This window comes from Bos mutus, chromosome 28 (genome assembly GCF_027580195.1).
Source record: "Bos mutus isolate GX-2022 chromosome 28, NWIPB_WYAK_1.1, whole genome shotgun sequence".
NCBI lineage: Eukaryota > Metazoa > Chordata > Mammalia > Artiodactyla > Bovidae > Bos > Bos mutus.
Window position 1 is genome coordinate 9451978 of NC_091644.1, and position 18302 is coordinate 9470279.

The window sequence follows — 18302 nt, forward strand, 5'->3', positions numbered from 1 at the left end:
AGGAGGTTCAAGATGTGAAAGGCGCAGGTTGGGTCAGACGCCTGAGGAAGCCTTACAGTAGGAGCCCAGGTCTGAAACCAGTGTTAGGAAGGGCTTGTAGCCACCCCCTGCACCCAGGCAGGGCTGAGTGCATTTCCAAGGGCCTTGTCTCGCACAGTTTGCCTTTACTTCACCATTTGATTATGTAGCAGAATATATGGTGTTTATTTCTCATTTAGTTTGATTATCCAATGTCACTGGTAACAGATAGGAACTTAGATTAAGACCATTCTATTACCTGCTTTGTTGTGTCTTTCCCACGGAACCCCTTATCTGGCCAGAGGTTCCTGAGCCGTGCAGGCTGGAACCCCAGAACCCCAGAGGGAGGGAGACTTGCCCACATCACCATGTCCAGGGTGGAGAGCCACCAGGAGGGGTTCGCACCAACCAGCCTGGGCAGATTCTAGTGAAGGCTGCCCTGTGCGAGTGGTGGAGGAGATAGGTTCTAGGGGGCCAGGCAGGAGGCTCACGCTTCTCTGGGGCAAGAGCAGGGGTGGGCCTTTTTGGTGAGCACCGCAGGGCTTCCCTGAGCTGAGCAGGCAGGAGTGTGAGGCCAGGGCAGGGTGAGATGCACCCTTCATCCCGCGCTCTCCTCTGCATCCCATCACGTCCTTCTCATCATTCTCTCTCTCATCCATCATCATGTGTATCCAAGAGTGTCTCCGTGACCCCGGAAAAGGACTCTCTCAAGACAAAAGCTTTACTTTAAACTGGGCACCAAGAAGCAACCCAAAAATGTCTCGTGTTACCTGGTCCTGAAATCACTGTGCACATCTGTGTCTTGTTTGGAATACTGTCCAGCGTCCAATCCTGTGTTTTTGTTCAAAGTCAATGTCCTTGGTGCATGCGCTGTCAGTTCCTCGAATGCAAAGGCTGTGTGAGGAGGTGCCCCTTGGGGCCTTTGACCAGGTTCCTGATTAGGGCTGTGATCCATTTGGACCTTGATTTCCCCATAATCACAAACCCCTGGTTGTATCAACAGAGCCCAAGGGAACTCAGTTTGCAGCAGTATGGACCTCCAAGGATGCAGACCCTCAAGGCTTCTATAATTGTTGATATCTCAGAACTACAGAGGATTTTCTCACTGTGGTGTCAGCATTGTTTGGGGAATAACAAAAAACTTTTTTCAACTTTTTTTGGTTTTGAAAGCCTGACCCATAAAATAATCAAAGCTGAACATGAGGATTCCTTCCCAATTAAAATCTAACCTCAGCTTTTCCCCCATTTGGTGACTCCATCATCGGTTACCTTGCACAGTGGCCCCTGGACCTTCTCTGCTGCCACTGTCTTTTTGCGCTTACAGGATGTCCAGCAGGGCATTCCTCTGCTGGTTAGGAAAGTAGCTCACAAATCCTGACATTTAGCATGTTTCCCTTTGCTGAGAGCAGTTTGTAGGGTTGCATTAAACAGTTAAAACTTTCACTTTCTGGAAAGGTAGGCACTTGAACGGTTTTTGCTGGTTTTGCTTTTCATTTGGTCTCACTAATACTTTTCCTCTCTGGTTAAATTTCCCAGTAAGGTTTTTTAAGTTAAGAAAGTAGAAAAAAAAGAAGGGCAAAACCAGGAAATGTATCAATTCACAGGAACTGTAAATAACATGCAGAAAGTATATAGCTGTAAAATAATCTTGAATTGTAGGTGTTCTCAGATTTAATAATCTTTGAGTTATCAGTAACATGTGTTAGGCATTTCCATAAGTATTCCTTTAAATTAGATCTTCACGGTATATGGCAAATCCATCAACCAAACAAAAATTCACATTGTCAAACCAGCTTTGTTATACTGATTAAATAGAATATGGAGGAGCCTTTAATAGTTACAAGGGATACAGAACTGGTTTCAAAACCCCCTTCTGAAATTAACCTGTCATTACAGGGCTCCTGAATTATACATGAAATGACCGAATTATCAGTGGGAGAGTCATTTTCTAAGTAATTCAAGATATTTTAAAATCTCATGGAAAATTTAGAAGCATCTTCCCCTGGAACCCATGAACCAGAACCATTAAGTCTCTTTCTCTCAGAAAATTAACATGGCCCTAAATAAATCTTGACTGCAGTTAAATAAAGAATAATTTTTGTTTCTCCCCTATTGGGGGGGAAATAGATAAGAGGAGAAACTGCCTGGAAAATTATTTGTGTGACAATTCCTCTCCTTGCAGTTGCTCCTAAGTGGAGACTGCCCAGCTAAAGCAAATATGCATTTAAATAGTCTATTTGCACAGGAAAAGGCTCTCTTGATCCCCTTTTGCTTTCAAAACACAAATCCTGTGCATCACTTTGATTAGGGAGTACCCAGCTGTCCCTCCTGATCCAGTGCTGCCCCTCCCTGACCTTCCCTTGTGCTCTGCGCAGCCTCCAGGGTGGTCCTCCACCACCAGCCTTTGCATCAGGACCCAGGCAGGGAAGACTGGGGCGGCTGAGCTCACAGATGTGCTGCGTGTTGGAATTTGAATCTGTGCCTTGTGTTGTTTGCACTGTTCTTTGCCCCACTCCGGCCAGGTGCTAAGACCCCAGCGAGGCTCAGGAGGGGCCCTCTGCTTATCTGCCAGTCCTCCAGAAATAGGAGGGCCAGCTTTGAGGAGAGGGCCTGAGTAACAGAAGGTTGTAGCTGCCCGTGTGAAGTCCAGAGAGCGTAAGCCCTGTCACTGGACCCAGTCTGACCTCCTTTTCTGACAGCTGCCTGGTGTAATCACTAGGAGATCTCTCACTGGGAGTTACCACCTTCCCCCGGTGGTACCCCCTTTTGTAGCTGGATGAGAACTGTGGGGTCCTGATCCCTCTATGCATCTTCGCTGGGAAATTTCCCATCCCTTGGAAATATCCCTTAGAAAAACCTTCATGTCCCCTAAGGAGACCACTGACATTGCCAAGTTGAAAAATCCCATAGATTGTAATCCTGCAACCTCGCTGGACTCTCAGCCTCTGAGCAGTGATGGGTTCAGTGTTAAATGTGATAAATACTGTATTTTGTATTGTTTAAATGGCATCTCCCACAAAATGTGAAAATGGTCCCGGAGAAGGCAGCTTCCTGTATGCAGTGTGCTTTAAAAAAAAAAAAAAAAAAAAAACAAGTAACAACTCCTTTTGAGAAACAATTTCTACTTTGAAATCATATCAATGAAAAGATGTATATGCACTTATAATTTTCCTAATAAAGACATGTACTCAAATGTAGCAGCCAACGGTTTGAAATTAGTGTTACCATGTGGAACTCTCCAGACTTGGTTTTTCTTCTTCAAACCCAACACATGGAGGGGTTATATAATCCTTGCTGCAACAGTTGGTGGAAAACAAGCCATAGTAATAACACTCATCGTAGGCAAGAATTGGGGGGCAGACTTTCATCCTTTAGTCTGCATCCTTAGCAGGGGGGAAGGCACTCCCTCTTCCCTGAATGCACTTGGTTTTGCTAGAAGCCCTTCTTTAAGGCCAGTCAGCCCTCTACTCTCAAAGGATAGTTTTGTGTAAGGGCTTGAGTGTTTGCGTATCAGCGACGGGGAGGGAAACCTCCACTCTGTGTATCTCAGGCTGAGTAGAAGGCAGCAGAGCCTCTGTCCCAGATGGCAGGGCCAAACATCCAGCACTTTCTTACTTTCTGTCCTGCTCCAGGGCCCCTGATGGATGCCAGATGCTGATTCAGCCGGCACTGGCCTGGACACTGAGAACAGGGAGAGAGCCCGACAGATAAACCGGGTCCTGTCCACACAGAGGGCTGTCAGCCTTCCACACTTTCCACCACCTTCTCTCAAGCATGCTGGAAAGGAGATGTCAGCACAAAGGCCCCCGAAATCCTGAGTCCAGAGTGTTCTGTGCTCCAGACTCTCCTGCCCGTAGGCCCACATGTGACTGTCAACCCTGTGCTCGGTACATCCCGGTCATTTATAGAGTGACTGTGATATAGTTACCAAGTTGCAGATGGGCTGGAGGAAGAAGGAAGGATTTGAGGCCATGTCAAGTGGCACCGTGGGGTCCTGGGACAGGCCAGTTCTTGAATCCTGGTCTTCTCTGCTCACTCTGTGACTTGAGACCCTTGCCTGAGTCTCAGCCTCCCCACATAACTCTGGAGCTTAGCATCACCCGCACTTGCGTGGATCAGACTGGGCTGGTGTGCATAGAAGCCATCCTGCTCCCCCTCTAGCCCTGATGCTCCCTGGGGTCTACAGAGTTGGGATGAGATCCTGCCTGCCTCTGCTTAGACTCTGAGCAAAGCTTGGATACCAGCTGGAGTTGAAAGCGATCTTAAAAGTTGAGTTTCTCCCTCTTAGCCAACTGATGGGGAAAAGCCTTTTGGGCGGTGTTGTTGGTGCCTTGGGGCCTGTGCAGTGCTGGTCGGAAGGCTCCACCACCAGGGAGGGGCCCACAAGCTAACCCCTGGGTTCATTCCGCAGAATGATATTGACTCTTCAGAATGATGTTGCATTAAAAAAAGAGGTCCACGGCCCACCATGTTTACACAACTGGTGGCCCTCATTTAGCCAGCAACAACTGCCAGGTCAGGCTCATTATCAGGTGGTATGAATACTGTGGGGGGCAAGCCGGCTTGTCCCCTGACTTCACGGAACCTACAGTCAGGGGTGGGGGGGAATGACTTGCAATGACGTGGGCATTTTCATAAAGCGTGGTAAGTGTAGGTCAGGATTCATCCAGGGGTCAGGGAAGCTTAGAGCACCATCAAGGATTCCCCAAAAGCAGTGCTGGTGAAGCCGAGACTTGAGAGAGGTAGATTATTTCTCTACCTCTCTCAGGGAGGGGATGATCTACTGACCCCTGAGGACTGCCATTGTGAGCCCATGTGGTGTCCTGCTGTGAGTTAGAAATGGGAGCTTATTCTGCCCAGGGCTAAGGAATCCAGGGATCTCTCTCCCAGACTCCCACCTCCTCCTCTGAAATGCACCATATGCAAAACAAAATTCCCAATTCCCACTTTCCCCCTACCTGCCATCCTCGTTTAAGCAAATAACAACCCCTGGTCTTCCCATGGCTCGGGCCAAAACCTTTTAGTTATCTTTGATTTATTGTATTATTTCACAGCCCTCAGCTAAACTTTAACAAATCCAATTAGTTACCTTCAAAATACATCCAAAGCCCAGACACCCCTCATGCTCCCATTTTGATCCAAGCCACAGCCATCTCCTGTCTGAACCCCCTACACCAGGCCACTAGCTGGCTCATTGTCTGTCCTGTGGCTTCCTCTCACAGCAGCAAAAGTGGCTGACCATCATGCCCTGCCATGTCACCCCTACCCAGATCCTCCAGTGGCCAACAGAGGTTTACACCTGCGACCCCTGTCCCCTCTGAACTCGCCGTCTGTACTGCAGCCGCACTGGCCTCTTTGACTTGGAATAGGCCAGGGCTGCCCCTGTAGGGGACTTCTGCGCTTGGTGCTCTCTGCCTAGAAATCACATGGTTTACCCTCCTTTCCTTCCATCTCTGATTGCCATCACCTTGTCAGAAATGGCTTTGCAGACCCCCGACCCTGCATAGCAGCCCGCCACCTGCATGTGCCCTGGCCACCTTATCCCGCGTGTTCCCATCCGCTGTGCCACCTTCCCTGTCCACTTGCTTGCTGACCGCCCCCGAAGGAGAGGAGTAATACCGCCACACAGGAGGAGAGGGGCCTGGCCTCTTTCACTCACTGTTCATTGTGGCTGGCCCATAGAAGGTACTCAAGAAATATCTTTAGACTGCCTGATAAATCAGCAGGATGCTAACACTTTGGACCCTGTCTTTGTTCATCTCTAAAACAAAGACAGCAATGCTCACAAGACTGCATTCATTTGAGCGCCTGAGGCCACACTGGTAAGTCATGATTTGGACCCAAATTTGTCTCACTCTAATGTCTGTATACGCTCACACACACTGTCTCTTCTCTGGAGTCCTCCTTCCCCCGGAATCTCCACCACAGGACCCACTACAGTGGCTCATTCCCTGTGAGTCCAGACTGAGGGGTCACCCCTCTCCTCAGAGGTCCCTCCTCCTCCCCATTGTAGGGGCCCACACACGCTCCCTGTGGCACAGTCAGTGCGGGCCCCCGGGGATGAGATCTCTGCTGCTGGTGCTTCATCACAGACCGGGGGTGGCTGGCCACACCTTAGGACACAGCCAGGCCCTTAGAAGAGTGTGATTCCCAAAATCCTGAGCAGAAAAGGACAATCATCAGGGATCCGCTCCGGAGAAATGAGGCTGTGTCCTGCAGATGGACACCAGGGAGTAACAGGCTGGAGGAGGTCTGAGCTCCATGACCACTGGGATTCCCTGACCCACCTATAGGGGTCCCAATGCCTCTCCTGGCAGCAGCTGGGAGCCAGATCTAGGCGGGATGGCCGACCCTCTGTGGAGGAGGTGAGGCCAGTGGCCGAGGGCTTGGGAAGGTTGGCATCTAGTGTTCAGCCCCCCTGAGCCCAGCCAAGCCCTGCACTGCAGCTGTGGAAGTCCCCGGAAGGAGGGACCGGTCTTGGTCAGTCTAATAGGCCCCAGATGCAGCCATGGGGTTCTCACCTTGTCCTGGCCTCTTCTTAGGTATTTTCCTGAAGGTGGGAACATCAGCCTGGGTCATGGGGGCTTGTAGGGCCGTGAGGAAACAACCATTCTGGGCATTCCTGAGCTTTTGGGGGAGGTGACCGTCCTTTTGGCTGCTGTGGGAACCCCCAGAGCCATGCCGGGGCCTTGGCACCTGGGAACAAGGCCTGCGAGAGACCAGCTCTTTCCAGTTCTCCCACTGAGAGATCGCTTGCCCAGGAGGCCGAGGGGGACCTGAAGGTTAATGCATTCACCACATGTTTGCTCATGTGGGCAGGACAGAGCTCCCAGTGGGAACAAAGCAGCACCTCGCTCAGGCGCTGTCCATCCTGCTGTTTCCAGGGCAGCCTGCGCCAGCAAGGCCCTGGCACAATTGGTTCTAGACACAGTCTTCTTATCCTCTCAACCATCCTGCGGGAGACCAGCCCTCTCACGCTTGATGCACAAGGCACTAGGGCCCAGCACGGGCCTCTGTGTTGCAGAGTGGGGCTCGGGGAGGCCTGATCCAATTCTGGGTTGTTTGGCTTCAGACAAGTCATCCTTGCCATCTGCAGAGAGGAGCCCCGGGCAGGACGCGGTGGGCGGAGGCTACTGGGCTTCAGATCCAGTTCTGCCCTCTGTGATTCCGGGGTATTTTCAGATCTCAAATGAGAAACCATTTGGAAGAAATGGTGGGCAAACTCTGGCTGTAATGTCAGTACAGCCTGTCAGAAATAGCAATTTTAAAAATGAAATGGCATCAAATGGAAAAAAAAAAAGATAAATTGGAAAACACAAGCAGGCGAACACCACACTTACTAAAGGGAAGAACCATTTGCACGTATGTGTGTTTGTGTGTGTTTCACAATGTCAAATGCAATTTTTCTTGTAGATGGTGGTCACAAGTATACTTACTGGTCCTGTGTACATAAAACCCAGTGGTTAATGGGTCTCACCCTTCCTGAGTACAAGGAAAGAAGTTAGAGGATAGCGGTAGAGTTTCTTGATTTAATAAGAGTTAAAAACAAAAAAAAACAAAAAAAAACCTTATGTTTCTAAAATCAGGATACATTGACAGTAACGGTATACATCAAATGGCTACTCTTTTTTTTTTCCTTTCTTAAAGAAGGCAATGGCACCCCACTCCAGTACTCTTGCCTGGAAAATCCCATGGATGGAGGAACCTGGTAGACTGCAGTCCATGGGATTGCTAAGAGTCGGGCACGACTGAGCGACTTCACTTTCACTTTTCACTTTCATGCATTGGAGAAGGAAACGGCAACCCACTCCAGTGTTCTTGCCTGGAGAATCCCAGGGACGGGGGAGCCTTGTGGGCTGCCGTCTGTGGGGTCACACAGAGTCAGACACGACTGAAGTGACTTAGCAGCAGCAGCAAAGAGCTGTAGGCTTTTATAAGCAAATCAGTCCTAACCCACAAGGTATTTTTGTGGCCCATGTTCTCAGGTGGCGGGAGGACAGGAGCCAGATCCTGTCATTAAACCTTTCCGGGGAGTCCAGTTCCAAAAGAGTGAGGCTCATGTAGCCCCCAACTCGCCTCCGAAAGCCTGGTCTGCGCTCGGGAAGACACAAGGAGGGAACCTGGAGTCTGGGTCCCAGAAAGGAGAGGGTCTGAATTTAAAGATTCCCAAAGAGGGAAGTCAAAGGGGACATCCCCTGGGCAATCATGGACATGAGTGATGCTATGAAGATGCTCTTTCAGAGTTCTTTTCATATGCCCAAACAGCGCCAGCGCCGGCCTGTCGTCCCAACAGAATGGCCAGCAGGGTCCTTTCTCTCTCACAATGTCCCAGCTTGAATGATACATTATCAAAGAGTGAATGAGCTTGTGAACTCTGCTAAGCTCACTCCTGCTTCTCCCAGCCCTTTTCTCCTCTGTCTCCTCCTCGCCCTTCAGAAAAGCTGAACAAGACTCAGGTCCCTGTCCCATGTCCTCCCCTGGCCTTCATCTCTGTTCACCCAAACCAGAGCTGCTTTCTGGGGCAGTGGCTCCCTGGCCCAGTGTTGGGCTCCCCTTTCTCCCCAGAGGCCAGGTTCAAGACAGGGCAGGGGGCCTAGGAAGGGGAGAGATCAGAAGCCACAGAAGTTTGAAGAATCACTGGACCCGTAGTGAATGCCCGCCTGCCACAGACCGCACTGGGGACCCAGGGAAGCCTGTGTACCTCCCCGAGCCCTGATCTCCTTGTCTGTGGTTCCTTGTCTGGAGCTCACAGAGTAGGGTAAAGGGACTGCCCTGGATTGCCCCGGAGGTGGGCAGGGCTGGTGCCTTAGTGCAGGGAAGGGTACAGACCTACCATTCACAGCATCCTTCCTCGTGCCCAACACACAATACACGCTAACAGGTGGTCACTGCAAGGGATGTGATGTTCCTCTTTTGCAAATGAGAAAAGTCAAGTTCAGCACTTTCCTAAGCCATGCGTGTAGCAGAACCTTGAGTCTCTACATGTTTTACTGCATATGCGCGTCACCAGTTAGTCCTTTGCCCTGCGTGTCTCAGAAGTAACCATCAGCCGTGGAGGGAAGGAAGGGAGGTGTTGCGATGGGGAGGGGCTATGGTGACAGGAGGGAGTCACTCTGAGCCTCAAAGGCACTGGACACTCCTCCACCACCCACTGGGCTGGGTGCTGTGACCCTCACGGGGGCTGCACACGTGAGGCATGCAGAAGTGTCTGCTGCACGGCAGCCTGTGACTGACTTGCCCCCACCCAGCCACGTGTGGCCATGGGCTCAGGAGCGTGGATGAAAGACATGCATTCTTGCGTTAAATGAAGAGATAGACCTTGCCCTGAGCAGTCGGCAAGGAGGGAGCCAGGGCTACTGTTGTTTAGTCGCTCAGTTGTGTCCGACTCTTGGTGACCCCATGGACTATAACCCGCCAGGCTCCTCTGTCCATGTGATTCTCCAGGCAAGAATACTGGAGTGCATTGCCATTTCCTCCTCCAAGAGCCAGGACAGAGGCTGATAAAGAATAACAAGAATATCAATATAAGGACAGAATGGATGCCAGCTAATGTTATCCATGTGCTGATTAGGTGCCACACTCAGGGCTGGATGCTCTGGATCAGGGACCTCATTTGACCTGACATACCCAGGAGGAAGGGACTCTCAGGATCAGTAGCAGAGAAGGACCAGATCCGTCCCATCTCTGCATGGTAGGGGTGTGCAGGCTCGAGTTGTGGTTTTGCAGCTCGATATGTTGGGTTCCACAGAGTGCAGTGCTGAGTGGGGGTTCACTTGCCTAGCTTTGCCCCTCAAACCCGCCATCATGAGGCTCTTTCATTTTTCAGAGATGTCTCCTCTGTCCTCCATTTGTAACAAACCTGTGTTTTAGTGAAGTGCCAGGCGCTCTTGGTGGTATTTGTCTCCCAGCTGTCTGTGCTGAGGTTGTTCCTTTGCAGAAGACCAGGCTGGGATAACGGGCTGAAGCCCCCCCACTTCAGCTTTTTCCTTGGGCCTGCCTCCAGTGTGCTCCTGCTGGGCTCTTTAAAGTACCCAGGGCAGGGTGTTCTCATGCAGCCCTGGTTCAGGAATTGCTCCAGATTCATATGTTCAGGCTCTGTCCTTGGCCTTAGGGTCCACAGGCCCACAGTCCACCCACCGTGGGCTCAGCCCGTTGCTTTCTTTCTCCCTTCCTCATCTCCATGCTGCTCTCTGTCTGCAGTCTCAGACCCATACTCAGGGACCCCAGCTCCTAGCTCAGTTCTCCTCCAAGATTTCCTATGCACAGGGACTTTGGCCCCTGTTCCCCTGGGTTCATCACCAAGAGTCACCAGCAACTGCCAGTTTCATGGAAATTTCCAACTCCTCAGTCTCCATCTTGGGGCCAACACTCACTCATTGCACAAAATTTTAACTATTTGTTGAACAGAATATTTAAACAAAAGCACCTGAGGTTATGTAATCGCCACTGGCTGCAGCTCCCTGACTTGCACCTCTGGAAGGGTTGGGACAGTCGTGGTCTGGGCTGGACCTAGAAGGTGCCTGTGACATCTCAGCACACGTGGGGCACATCTGATTATAAGGCTGCTGATGAGGGTGTGGTTTGAAAATCATTTTTGCTCCTTTATCTGGGAACTGAAATTTTTTTCATCTGGATTTCACCATTTCTTAATTTTGCTGAGAGGTCACAAACCACAGATCTCCACAGTTTGAAATACGTGTTCTTGGGGGTTCAAATTTCCAGTTTTCATCCTTTATCCCCATTGTTCCAGCCTCAGCAATTTTATTTTACCAGCTGTCCTGCCAGGGGTCCCTGGCACCACCTCATGCCAGTGTAACAAAGACAGATCCCTTTCAGTGCAGCCAGATGACCTCCTGAGCAAAAGATTTTTTAAAAAATTTAAATAAGTTTCCCAAGTAAAATAAGACAGATAGAGCCCTCTGTCTGGTTCCCTCAACCTAAACCCCCCACCATACAACCTGGTCTCCACTCAGGGGTTGCTTAGCAGGATGTCCAAGGCAACTTGAAAATGACTTGAATCTCTTTTTCTCCCAACACACACTGTGGTCTTTTCTATAAGAATCAGATCGAAGTGGAACAAAGTGTAAAGTTTCCAGCAGCGACATGCGCCTGTCCCATTGTTTTTCTCTCACATGCTCACACAATTTAGCACCAAACTGAAACAAAACAAGACAGAAAAAGGCATCTTTGGCAGGTTTGGGCTTGGAATTGTGGCAGGAACTAAAATACTTATGAGAAATCACATCTCAGGGACCCAGTCAAACCCAACCCGGATGAGTCAGGACCAGACTAGGAGCAGCTCTGGCCTAATCTGTGACTCTTTGGGTATGTCCCTAATGCTTAGGACAAGGGAAGGCAGGTTCTCAGAACTTTGTATTTCCCATCCAGAAAGAGAAACAAAGAGCCTCGCTGATTCCCTGGACGTGGGCTGAGGAGGTCATCCATAGTAAGAAAAGATATGCAGCGATTTAATATGAGCCTGAAGAGAAAAACCAAACAAAAATTGAAGTGGATAGAAGAAAAACATGATTTATAAAGTAATATTATTAAACATTTAGTTTTAAACAATGTGAGGATAACCTTTGCAACGGTCTTGAACATTTTTGGGTTTTGGATTCAACGGTCTTTCCTCACAGAAGAATGAGGAGTAGCTCAAAGGTAGGAACGTGTTAACTGCTGGAGCAGAAAAATCAGCTTCACCTTGCTCTGGGGTTCCCTATGTGCTCAGTAAAATTGCCAACCTCCCTTGGATCATAGAAAAAGTAAAAGAATTCTAGAAAAACATCTACTTCTGCTTCATTGACTATGCTAAAGCCTTTGACTGTGTGGATCACAATGAACTGTGGTGAATTCTTAAAGAGATAGGAATACCAGACCACCTGACCTGCCTCCTGAGAAATCTGTATGCAGGTCAAGAAGCAACAGTTAGAACTGGACATGGAACAACAGACTGGTTCCAAATAGGAAAAGGAGTACGTCAAGGCAGTATATTGTCACCCTGCTTATTTAACTTAAATGCAGAGTACATCATGCAAATGCCAGGTTGGATGAAGCACAAGCTGGAATCAAGATTGCCGGGAAAAATATCAATAACCTCAGATAGGCAGATGACATCACCCTCAAGGCAGAACGTGAAGAGAAACTAAAGAGCCTCTTGATAAAGGTGAGAGAAAAAGCTGACTTAAAACTCCACATTCATGCTGGGAAAACTAGTCAACTACCTGTAAAAGAATGAAACTAGAACACTTTCTAACACTATGAAAATAAACTCAAAATGGATTAAAGATCTAAATGTAAGACCATAAACTATAGAACTCCTAGAGGAAAACATAGGCAGAACACTCTCTGACATAAATCATAGCAAGATCCTCTAATGACCCACCTTCCAGAGTAATGGGAAAAAAGCAGAAATAAACAAATGAGACCTAATTAAACTTAAAAGCTTTTGCAAAGTAAACTATAAGCAAGGTGAAAAGACAGCCTTCAGAATGGGAGAAAATAATAACAAACAAAACAACTGACAAAGAATTGATCTTCAAAATATACAAGCAGCTCATGCAGCTCAAACCAGAAACGTAAAAGGCCCAATCAGAAAATGGGCCAAAGGACTAAACAGACGTTTCTCCAAAGAAGACACACAGAGGGCTAACACACACACGAAAAGATGCTCAGCACCACTCATTATCAGAGACATGCAAATCAAAACCACTATGAGGTACTATCTCACACAGGTCCCGAAAAGTCTACAAGCAATAAATGCTGGAGAGGGTGTGGAGAAAAGGGAACCTTCTTACACTGTTGGTGGGAATGCAAACTAGTACAGCCACTATGGAGAACAGTGTGGAGATTCCTTAAAAAACTGGAAATAGAACTGCCATACGACCCAGCAATCCCACTGCTGGGCATACACACTGAGGAAACTAGAATTGAAAGAGACACCTGTACCCCAGTGTTCATCACAGCACTGTTTATAATAGCCAGGACATGGAAGCAACCTAGATGCCCATCAGCAGATGAATGGATAAGAAAGCAGTGGTACATATACACAATGGAGTATTACTCAGCCATTAAAAATAATACATTTGAATCAGTTCTAATGAGGTGGATGAAACTGGAGCCTATTATACAGAGTGAAGAAAGCCAGAAAGAAAAACACCAATACAGTATACTAACGCATATATATGGAATTTAGAAAGATGGTAACGATGACCCTGTATGCGAGACAACAAAAGAGACACAGATGTAAAAAATGGACTTTTGGACTCTGTGGAGAAGGCAAGGGTGGGATGATTTGAGAGAATAGTATTGAAACTTGTATATTACCATACGTGAAATAGATGGCCAGTTCAAGTTCAAACCATGAAACAGGGCACTCAAAGCTGGTGCATTGGGACAACCTAGAGGGATGAGATGGGAAGGGAGGAGGGAGAGGGGTTCAGGATGGAGGGACACATGTACACCCATGACGGATTCATGTCAGTGTATGGCAAAAACCAGTACAGTATTGTAAAGTAATCAGCCCCCAATTAAAATAAATTAATTCATTTAAAAAACTCCACACTAAGATCATGGCATTTGGTCCCATAACTTCATGGCAAATAGATGAGGAAACAATGGAAACAGTGAGAGACTTTATTTTCTTGGGTTCCAAAATCACTGCAGACAGGGCTTGCAGCCATGACACTAAAAGACGCTTGCTCCTTGGAAGAAAAGCTATGACCAACCTAGACAGCATATTAAAAAGCAGAGACAATACTTTGCCAACAAAGGTCCGTCTAGCCAAAGCTATGGTTTTTCCAGTAGTCATGTATGGATGTGAGAGTTGGACTATGAAGAAAGCTGAGTGCAGAAGAATTGATGCTTTTGAACTGTGGTGCTGGAGAAGACTCTTGAGAGTCCCTTGTACTGCACGGAGATCCAACTAGTCAGTCCTAAAGGAGATCAGTCCTGAATATCATTGGAAGGACTGATGCTGAAGCTGAAGCTCCAATACTCAGCCATCTGATGCAAAGAAGTGACTCATTGGAAAAGCCCCAATGCTGGGAAAGACAGAAGGCAGGAGAGGGGGACGACAGAGGATGAGATGGTTGGATGGCATCATCAATTCGACGGACGTGAGTTTGAGCAAGCTCTAGGAGTTGGTGATGTATAGGGAGGTCTGGCATACTGCAGTTCGTGGGTCAAAAATAGTCGGGCACGACTGAGCGTCCGAACTGAACTGCACTGACCCCTCCACCTGAGGCCTCCCTGAGCTCCATTTCTGCTCCACCCAGCTTCCCGCACCATCTTCACCCCAGGCTCACCTGTCTGTGTGTCTGTCTGGGGTCTGTCCCGCCTCCGCTTGCCAGCTCCACCAGACTCTCTCCTCACACCACCCCCAGCTGACCCTGCTAGGACGCCCTCTGAGGGCAGCTGCTCGTCTTCATTCTTGTCTCTCTGGAAGTTTCCTCCCATCATGCAGCCAAGTCCAAGTTTGTTTACTCCTTGGCCAAAGCCTGATCTACTATCCCAGGAAGGAAGGCAGCAAAACTGTCTGTCACCTGTTAACTATTTACAAAGCAGTACTTTTTTTTTTTTTTTTGCTGTTGCTCACATGGCCTGAGGGCTTTGCTTTGGTCAATTTGACATAATTTGAATAATGTGCCAAGTTAATATTTCTCTAAACACTTTCATGTGGTTACATTTGCAATGCATGTTACTATATTAACATAAGCCATAGTATTCATTTTATTTAAAAAAAATCATTTGGCAGGTTTCATATGGAACACAGTAAGTCCCCCAGGCTATAGGCTGAAGCATTAGGAAAAATGGAACATACTATTTTTAACATACTTGTGCAAAATCCCCAGACAGAGGCTTTGCTCACAATAATCTATCTTGTTGAGGCACTTATTTTATTTTATTGTCTCAGTAAATGTTTGGAAAGAAGATTATCACCCTAACTCATTTTCAGTGATTAGATGAAAAAAAAAAAAATAGAGACAGAGAGAAGGGACATCCAAGAGGAAGATTTAGTAAAAGTAATACAGAAGTGCAGAGAGGTAGGCAGTCTAGAGACAGCAGAGGCCTCGCGGGGGAAGGCCCAGGCGAGGGGCTCCGTCAGGGCTCCCAGACTGACCAACAAAATCACAGACTGGGGCTGGGGTCCTTGTGGCAGTATGTTTTGCTCTGTGGGGACCCTCACAGTGGGGAAATCGCTGCCCTAGACCAGAGGTGCTCAAGTTTGAGAGGTGGGCAGAGGGCCTCTTGGGACACGTTTCTTGGCTGCAGCGCAGGGCTTCTGACTCAGCAGGCCTGGGTGGCACCTAAACAGGTGCATCTCTAACATCAGAGGCTGTGATGCTGCAGGCCCAGGACACAGGACGACAGTGGACCTGGACTCTGGACTTGGGATACTCAGCCTTGGAGAAAAGACAAAGCTGCAGGGATTGTCTGAAAGCTAAATCAGATTCTCTAATAGTTTTCCGCGGCCCCTGGGACCCCCAGGCTCATTACACCTGCTCCGAGGCTGCACAGGAAGCTTTCAGCACACGTGGAGTTGGGAGGGGAGTCAGGATGCAGAGGCAGGGCCGGTTCAGGAGCGTCACTGAAGCAGGTGCCCTGCCCATTTGCTGCTTTAAGCCCTGGACATCCTCCTCCTCCACACGTCAGCCTGTCACCAGGGACCCAGCCTCCATGTGGCTGCTTCTCTTCAGTTCGTTCAGTCACTCAGTCGTGTCGGACTCTTGGTGACCCCGTGAACCACAGCACGCCAGGCCTCCCTGTCCATCACCAACTCCTGGAGTTCACTCAGACTCACGTCCATCGAGTCAGTGATGCCATCCAGCCATCTCATCCTCTGTCATCCCCTTCTCCTCCTGCCCCCAATCCCTCCCAGCATCAGGGTCTTTTCCAATGAGTCAACTCTTTGCATGAGGTGGCCAGAGTACTGGAGTTTCAGCTTTAGCATCAGGTCTTCCAATGAACACCCAGGATTGATCTCCTTTAGAATGGACTGGTTGGATCTCCTTGCAGTCCAAGGGACTCTCAAGAGTCTTCTCCAACACCACAGTTCAAAAGCATCAATTCTTCGGCGCTCAGCTTTCTTCACAGTCCAACTCTCACATCGATACATGACCACTGGAAAAGCCATAGCCTTGACTAGACAGACCTTTGTTGGCAGAGTAATGTCTCTGCTTTTGAATATGCTATCTAGGTTGGTCATAACTTTCCATCCAAGGAATAAGCGTCTTTTAATTTCATGGTTGCAATCACCATCTGCAGTGATTTTGGAGCCCCCCAAAATAAAGTCTGACACTGTTTCCACTGTTTCCCCTGTTTCCCCATCTATTTGCCATGAAGTGATGGGACCAGATGCCATGATCTTAGTTTTCTGAATGTTGAGCTTTAAGCCAACTTTTTCACTCTCCTCTTTCATTTTCATCAAGAGGCTTTTTAGTTCCTCCTCACTTTCTGCCATAAGGGTGGTGTCTCTTACTTCTCTTCTCATTAATTTGTGTGTCTCTCACTCTGTTAGTAGGATTCTTGGCGTGTATACGGCAGACCGCTCCTCACTCACCCAGGGCCCCGCAGAGCTTAAGGGCTAAGCGAGATGCGGGAGGAATAATCCAGGTTTAGTGAATGTCTTGAGGACTCAGTTTCTAAAATGGTCTTCAGAGACTCCACTGCCAACAGAGTTTACTTTATAGGATGGGGTTCTGGGGGACTGTTTGGAATATCTCCTGTCACCTTGCAGACCCAGCCCCACTCTCTCGGGCCTGACCTCTGCCCTGGGAACCGACCCGGCCAGGACTACTGTCGGCGTCACCAGCAGCGGGAGCTGAGGACGACGGGAGGTTTATTCCCTGGAGCCTTGAGCCAAGTCATTCCACACCCCCCTGCCTCTGCCCCGCTCCTGCTTCTGCTGATGAAGTTTGGAACTCTGACCCTCTGTCCAGGGTTCCTCCCTGACTTTGTATCTGGTGACTGCTCCCCCCGTCCCCCTCTCCGGGGAGGTGACTCCGCGTCCTGTCCGCACCTTTGTAACTAGCTCCTTTAATAAACTCTTCTGGGCTGACGCTAACTGGAGTGTGCCGTCTCTTCTCTGCCTAGGACCCTAACTGCTACACTCACTTTCATATTTTCAGGTTATATTTTCCCATGATGTTTGCATTTCTTATAACAAGCCCATGCTACTTCTACAGTAAAAGTGAACAGCAAAGAGAAGAATCAGGAAAGCAGCACTCAGCGTGCTGCAGGGGCAGGGAACTGCTCCCTGACCTGGCTCAATCTGGGCCCAGGTTCCATCCCCAAGGGGACACAGAGCTGACCCAGGTCCCTGCATCTGTGCAAAGGATACCCAGGGGAAGATTTTAATTCAGCAAATTATGAAGGTGCAAAAGGATTTGCCAGGAACAACTTAATTCACACTCTGGAAACAGAATGTTATAACTTTACTCTACACTAATTTCATGGTCTGCATCAAGTTCAGAGGCTACAGATCTCTTTGGGGTTAGGCAGACCTGGGCTCCAGTGCAGGTCTGTGTGACCTCAGAGAATCACTTAACCTCTCTGAAAAACAACCTTGTCATTGGCCTAACCCTTGCAGTTCTCTGTGGGGATAACTGAGATAATATATTTTCAACATTTAGCAAATAAGCACCCAGCAAGTCCTCAAAACACAGAGCTAATTCTCATATAATTATTATAAATGCATTTATAACTTAACAATGGTGAGCACAGTAAGGGGGCAATGATAGAAAAGTACTTGCTTCTAGTTTTCTATAAGATGTGACGGGAACAAGGTCATTTTGGTCCCAGTCCGGCCTGAGCCCCTTCAGGGTCTTCAACCCCTAGTCTGTCCTTTCTAAGTTGTGGGTCCCAAACCACCTGGGGCCCAGCTGGCTCTGCTTTGGGGTAGCAAGCCCTCCTCCTAGTTGGCAGAAGGTCTGCAACCATCAGAAGGTCACTTCATGCACAAACGTGTTACCACCTGATGTCTGAGGAAGAAACACCCCCTCCCCGCCAGTTTCCTCGCACTCCGGCCGCCGGCCTGCGTGGTGGGTTGGGACAAGCATCTTGCTGTCAGTCACGGAGGGCTTTGCAATGGACTCACTGCAGTGTTGGGGCCGCCATCTTAAATGTTTGCTTTTCAGTAAGAATCTTTTCCTAAATGGGATTCACACTCAGTGCCTGCAAGAGGAAACGGGACAATTCCCCTATAAAGGCACCCCGTCCTTCCTGACCATCCAACCACTCTGCCACAGTCAGAGGGCCCATCCACACCTTTGCATAAAAAGCACAAA

At 48.6% G+C, this 18302-nt stretch overlaps 1 protein-coding gene across 2 annotated transcripts in view; it reads left to right on the forward strand.

Moving 5' to 3' along the window:
* CXCL12 (C-X-C motif chemokine ligand 12) overlaps window positions 1–17080 on the forward strand; it is a 28970-nt gene extending 11890 nt beyond the window's left edge. The window contains exon 4 of one of the 2 annotated variants that reach the window (XM_070364750.1): window positions 16754–17080. In XM_070364750.1, the coding sequence (XP_070220851.1) occupies window positions 16754–16841 (88 nt within the window). In that variant the 3' untranslated portion in view covers window positions 16842–17080. Of the gene's footprint in view, window positions 1–2; window positions 3216–16753 lie in introns of those variants that run through there. The other variant, XM_014481753.2, reaches the window with a different exon arrangement.
* The last annotated feature ends 1222 nt before the right edge of the window (window positions 17081–18302 follow it).